This window comes from Meriones unguiculatus, chromosome 2, assembly GCF_030254825.1.
Source record: "Meriones unguiculatus strain TT.TT164.6M chromosome 2, Bangor_MerUng_6.1, whole genome shotgun sequence".
Taxonomy (NCBI): Eukaryota; Metazoa; Chordata; class Mammalia; order Rodentia; family Muridae; genus Meriones; species Meriones unguiculatus.
In genome coordinates, this window is record NC_083350.1 from 5,231,190 (window position 1) to 5,237,189 (window position 6,000).

General features: G+C 47.9%; 2 protein-coding genes across 9 annotated transcripts in view; one reads left to right on the top strand and one right to left on the bottom strand.

Moving 5' to 3' along the window:
- Fbxo15 (F-box protein 15) overlaps positions 1-1,359 on the bottom strand; it is a 40,960-nt gene extending 39,601 nt beyond the window's left edge. For 5 of the 7 annotated variants that reach the window (XM_021627651.2, XM_060376970.1, XM_021627650.2 and 2 more), the window contains exon 1: positions 1,196-1,359. In XM_021627651.2, coding sequence (XP_021483326.1) covers positions 1,196-1,359 — 164 coding nt within the window. The other 2 variants (XM_060376972.1, XM_060376971.1) reach the window with 1 other exon arrangement.
- A 306-nt stretch (positions 1,360-1,665) lies between these two features.
- On the top strand, positions 1,666-5,048 carry Timm21 (translocase of inner mitochondrial membrane 21). 2 transcript variants are annotated; one of them, XM_021627655.2, is made up of 7 exons: positions 1,666-1,870; positions 1,961-2,347; positions 3,599-3,661; positions 3,766-3,863; positions 4,171-4,244; positions 4,328-4,433; positions 4,535-5,048. In XM_021627655.2, the coding sequence occupies exons 2-7, from the start codon at positions 2,059-2,061 to the stop codon at positions 4,631-4,633; spliced, it is 729 nt and encodes a 242-aa protein (XP_021483330.1). In that variant the 5' UTR covers positions 1,666-1,870; positions 1,961-2,058; the 3' UTR covers positions 4,634-5,048. The 2 variants fall into 2 exon arrangements, with proteins under 2 accessions (XP_021483330.1, XP_021483331.1); XM_021627656.2 differs by having other exon boundaries at positions 1,666-2,347; positions 4,328-4,459.
- Positions 5,049-6,000: the final 952 nt, after the last annotated feature.

Sequence of the window (6,000 nt, forward strand, 5' to 3'; positions counted from 1 at the left end):
TTATTTTTACACCTACACGAAGATATTTGGCTCCCTAGAAAGAAAAAAAAAGTACACGACTGTACATCAAAGACTTAAAAATAAAATGAAAACCCTCAAGAATGGACATTCTGTGGTGGCACAGGCTTTTAATTAGTAAGGCAGAGGCATGCAGTTCAAGGCCTGCCTGGTTTACACAGTTCCTTCCAAGACAGCCAGGGCTACACTGAGAGACTCTGTCTCAAAAGAAAAAAAAAAAGTGAATTCTTAGAAGTATCCCTTCACTCGACAATCGAACTGGAGTGATGGGTACAGTACTATAAACAGCTCACAAGAAAGTAGTAAGGTAATTATTTGGGTGAACGAAGATTCTTCTGAGAGGCTCTTTTCTTGTGTCCTAAAATTCCTTTCTCTCATGAGAGAGGAACATCTTTTGGCTTAACGGCAAGCCTTGAGAGAAATGGGAAACTAGCCTTGAGGACGGAACAGTTACCCTGCAGCTCTTACGCTGAATGCGAAGGAACACAGCAAACTAGAAGAGAGCTGCAGACCTCGATGAGACCTCAGAAACAACCTGGCCTGGTGGGAGAGGTGAACAAAATACGAGGAGTATTTGCATCAAGGCCAACCTGACGGTTGCAACCTGTTGCTAAACAGGTTTTGATGGCTCCATTCTACTCCAAGTTACGAGGCCATAAAAAGGGCTACGGGCGATTCTCTTTCTAAACTACAAAAAGGGGTATATGACAGCCTTGTGCTCCGCAACGAGATAGGCGTGCGCACTTCTTCACACGTGCGCTGGTGCCGTCTGCCAGCGATTGGAGGTCAACTAAGAGCCTCCCACAGGGGCTGCCAGCGAAGGCTGGAAGGCTTAGAAATAGTAGACACTTCCTCAGAAAGGGGCTCTACTCGTGTCCTTCCAGGTCGGGGAGGCTTCCTTTGGTCACTCTCACGATGCTTCCCGCGTTAAGAAGCAGCAGAAGCCACATGCCGGCGCGGGACCGAGGAAAATCTTCTAGAAAGAGCGGTCGGTGGGGCACTGCGGAGAGACCCACCCGCGAGCCCCGAGCGTCACCTGAACCCGGAACACCCCGCTGCCAGCCCCGCGCTGCCCCAGGTAGCGCCGCCATCAAGGGACCCGCGCGGCGTCCGCAGGCCGAAGCATCCCGGCCTCAGCATCCAACCCCGTCCGGTCGCCATGGAGACCCAAGGCTACCTTCTAGCGGCGCGGCCGAGAAGCGCGGCGCGGCCCGTCACGCGTGCGCAGAGGCGGGCTCGCGCATGCGTGGGCTGAGAGTCCCCGGAAAGGCCTCCGCCGCGGCTGCCCGAACGCCGAGCGGGACGCGTCCGGGCCCGGCTTCTCTCCCACGCCCCGGCCATGCGGGCGCCACTTGGGGGTGCAGAGCTTAGGCCGCTCGGCCCGCTGCGGCCCGCCTCATGCCTGTTTGTTAGCTGCTTTCTTGAGAAGACACGGGAACGCCGCGACAGTCACTTTCCCGTAAATGTGGCAACCCACCACACGAAAAGCCTCCCACTTGACACGTCCTCTATGGAAGGGCCACGAGAACACGCAACCTGCAACTAGTCCGACACTGCAAGTTCGGTTTAAAACACGCAGCCATTGAAGAACCACGGAAACCACTAACATCCACGCCTCAGTCTGGACTCTCAGCGCACGCGCAGCGATCCGCGCAGAGGCATCTGGGAATACCGAGAGGGACGGGCGCGTCCTCGCTGCTTGGCATTGTGGGAGATGTGGTCTACCCTGCCTTCCTGTCTATGGTTGCACAGGAAACCGTGAAGGCCTTAAACTGCGGTTCCCAGGACGTTTGGTGTTTCCCAGGCTGCTTTGCAAAAGCATGGCGGGCAAGATGTGAATGTCAATAGGGAGGTAAACAGGGCATTTTAACTCAAGAGAAAAAAGGAAAGGTGTCCCTAACCTCTCTTAAAGATTTTTTGTCTTTATATCCGCCTAATACAGAGTGTGATGTGATGAGCTGATTTCATGTCCTGTCCGCCTGGGTGTGTGGATTACGAAGCTTTCCAAGTTGCAGTTCCGAAGCCTCAGTGTTTGTGAAGATGATTTGTGCTTTTCTCCGAGTTGTACAGCATGCGGAGAAGCTTCACCGGCCTCTGGGCCAGCCGCTGTTGTTGCCACACTTCAAGCTCACCACAGCTTGCTGGAAGACTCAGCCTTTGAGGTGGAGGCTGCTGGAGCAGAAGACAACAATACAACCTAGCACTGTTCTTGGGTTCGCTCAGAAAACCTTCTGGACACAAGGACCGGACCCCCAGAAAGCAAAGGAGGACAATAGAAAGCAGGTGTCTATTCGCAGAGAGGAAACCGGCGTCTCCACGTCGCAGAAAGGTAAAAAAGTATACGGTACTTCAGTAAAGACCGGGCCCTCCAACCAACGTGACAAAAATCTGCCTAATACCATTTTATGCGAGCTTACGTGGAAAGCTAGGGTAGGGGAGTCATGCAGATTAAAAGGTAGAACTGCCAACAGTGTGACCCACAGTTTTCACAACTTTACAGCTGTCTAGGTAGGCATGGGGCATGGAAACCGGAAAAAGTTGTCAGATCCCCTGGAGGCGGAGTTACAGGCAATTATGAGCCACCAAAGGTGGTTGCTGGGAACTGACCTCTGGATGTCTGCAAGAGCAACTCTTAACCGCCGTGCCATCGCTCCAGCACCCTGAACACGTTTCAAGTTAGCAGCCTGTGCCGAAACCCAAAAGTATATTGTGGTAAAGACTGCTTTTAAATGAGTGGTTTTATTATAATATTTTATTGTACCAATGAAAAAAGCGGAGAAAAAAATCATCTGTTAAGCTTTTGGTTTCCTGGAAAAATCAATTTTTAAGGACTGAAGTTAGAGAAATCTGGGTTCCTACTGTGACTAAACTAGCCTATAAAAGTACGAGAAGTGTTCTCAGGATCGGTGAAAGATTACCCTTGTCATGATGTAGCTGTTCACACATAACAAGCATTTATGTAAATAACGTACACACTCCCCCAAAATAATATCTTGTTTGATTGATTACCTTAGCTCCCCAAACTGTTCTTTAATCTGTATGTTCATATACTTACTTAGTGCAGAAAAGAGTAAGAACAGTGTCTGTAGGTTTATGAGATTCATCGAGTTTTTACTGGCCAACTGCATTCCAGTTCCAAGCTCAGTTCTTGGGTTTTATGCACTTGATCAGTGGGCCCTGGGGGGTGGGTTAAGAGTTGTTGCCGTTTGGCTCTCTTTGTTCCCTGTCCTTGGGTTGGGTTGACTCAGTCAGCATTCTTGATCTGGACAGGGTAGACCTGTGTCCATGTTGCCTCATCTGTGACCATTCTCATGCTGAGAGACTGATAAGAAAGAAAGCAGTATCAACATTATACCATCCAGTGGCAGAAATACGGGGATTGCTAGGCCCTGTGCACAGCTGTGCCACATTGAATGCGTGCATTCTCTTCTGGTCTTGGAAGCTAAGAGGACCTAGGCCTGATTAGCGCTGGGGTGAACCTGGGAGCATTTGAGGTCAGCAGCTGAGAATGTTCCATTGGGCATGGACCCCACTGCCGCCTGCGGGCCCACTTGTAACCTTTGACATTTTCTCTTTGCAGTGAAAGAAGCCGGGCGAGACTTCACCAACTTGATAGTGGTGCTCTTGGGAGTCGGCATTACAGGTGGCAGAGCCCAGCAAGTGCTTGAATACCTTTCCACAGCCTCTTGCCCCTTGCTTTGCTTCATCTCTTTCTCTCTCTCTCTCTCTCTCTCTCTGCTTTTTCAGGTGGCTTGTTATATACCATTTTCAAGGAACTGTTTTCTTCATCCAGCCCTAACATAATATATGGAAAAGCCTTAGGAAAATGCAGAACACACCCTGAGGTAGGTTCTCTGATGAGAACATTGTGGTGGGGAACAGGGATTCGTCACTTCCAAAGCCAGTGACATAACACAACAATAAGCCTCTTGGGTTCTTTTTATGTTATTAGGCCTTTGTTTCCTGACTCATGTTGACCCTGGCGCTCAAAGGTCACTGTGTACACTCTGCTCACAGATGTGCAGGTGGTCATTTCACCAGTTGCTCATGCATCTCCACTGGGGTCTCGGGCATCTCTCCTTTTGTGTCCTCAGCCACAGAGGAGGAGGCTGAAAACAGTCACACTAAGTAAGCGTGGTCTCCATTCTGCAGGTGATCAGTGTGTTTGGTGAGCCTGTTAAAGGCTATGGGGAAATGTCAAGACGAGGGCGGAGACAGCACGTCAGGTAATACACTGTCCTTGGGAGAACTCCAGGATAATATCAAAACAAAAGGAGCTTGGATGTGTATCTTTACATTCTCTTTACAGTTTTGTTGAATATGTGAAAAATGGGCTAAAGCGCATCCGTGTGAAATTCTACATTGAAGGCTCTGAGCCAGGGAAGCAAGGAACGGTCCACGTAGAAGTGGAAGAGGTTTGTCAGCATCAGTTCCTGGCCGGGTGAGTGGGCTCCAGTGTTCTGAGCCCCGTGTTGCTTAAGCTCTGGAGAGGGTGACAGCATCTACTGTTTTTCAGAACCCAGGGAGTGGCCAGTTTGAATTTCGATACATATTTGTGGAAGTGACTCCTACAAGATCTATTGTCGTTGAAGATAATCGTTCGCAGCAGAGTTAAAAGAGTCAAACCCACATGCTGTTTGCTGTGGGAAATGGAGGCCTCATCCACACTGTGATCATCACAGTGCGCTTCCAGAGTCTACTCTGAAAGACAGGGATAAAGTGTGTCACACAGAAAGGGAATGCAACGTGAGAGTTCATACGTTGGACACACCAAACTGAGATCTTTCTTGTGAAAAATCATGAGATGTAGCAAATTTTACATTATCATTTTGAATTGCCAATCATGACAGTATTTCAGCTCTATGTTCATGATAAATTTGTTACTAAATTTATCATGTTACAAATTTGTTACTAATTTAATTTGTTATTAAAATTTATACAACACATAAATAAAAGCTTCAGTATTTTATGCTGTTTAATATTGTGTGGATTTTATACAGCCTACAGAATAAAGATAAAACTAAGAAAAAGATGTCAAAGGTATTTTTATTTACTTTGGACTCTAATTTGAGACAGGCACGTGAAAATAAGAACAGCAGTAAAGCAGATGCTGAGTACACTGTTTGGGGAGGGGTATGCATACCCTCATGATCTTGGGAATCAATCTGCGTCCCCATGAGCTAAGAGCATTCTGCCGAGAGGGAGAGAGCAGACTGCATAAGCCAGAGCATGGCTGACTCCACCTCTGCAGTGGATGCACAGCCCTCACAGGCCCTAGCCTCTCCGGCCTCCCCATCCTGTGCTTGGTTAGGGTGACTAAGCCAGACCTACAGGAAATGGCCCAGAACTGCTGATGCGCTGTGCATGTTCCAGCCCTTCACACTGAAACATTGCGCTTCCAGAACAAGAGTGGAGCTCTTAAGGGAAGTGAGTAAATGTAGAGGAGGCTCGTTTAAGAGTTTTGACGTGTTTGGACAAAGCTTCAATTTTACAAATTTGTGTGTTTTGCAAGAACATTTCATAAGAAAAATCTTTAATTTAGTTTGTCCCAACATATCAAAACACAAAAATAAATATTCTGTTCTATTTGAAGTATTGTGTGGTGTCTCTTAAACATGTTCTCATCTTGGATGTCTTGACATATATGAAAACAGGTGTTCTATGCACTGGACAGGCCTAGAAACCTCTTTATCCTCGGGTGCTTCAGCTGGGGTTTCTTGATCTTTGGAATGGGCATAGAGGTTTCAGGTAGGTTCTGGGATGGTAGTCTCCTCAGGAGAGGAAGTACGTCTCCACCCCTCAGTACCCACGCCCTCCCCATCCGTCTGCCCAGCTGAGTTTATTTCCTTACTTAAGTTGCTGGGGTTTTTGTTTTGTTTTACTTTTAACTACTTTGTCTACTTTTAAACTTTTTTCCTTTAAGATGAGGTCTTGACAAACAGTCGTGGCTAGCTCTGAACTCTATCACCTGCCTCAGTCTCT

Bases quoted from the DNA above. Each gene is read 5' to 3' on its own strand.
- Timm21 (XM_021627655.2), top strand. From the start codon at position 2,059: ATGATTTGTGCTTTTCTCCGAGTTGTACAGCATGCGGAGAAGCTTCAC. The intron at 3,662-3,765 runs GTGGCAGAGCCC...CTGCTTTTTCAG, and splicing joins CTTGGGAGTCGGCATTACAG to GTGGCTTGTTATATACCATT. The intron at 3,864-4,170 runs GTAGGTTCTCTG...TCCATTCTGCAG, and splicing joins AATGCAGAACACACCCTGAG to GTGATCAGTGTGTTTGGTGA.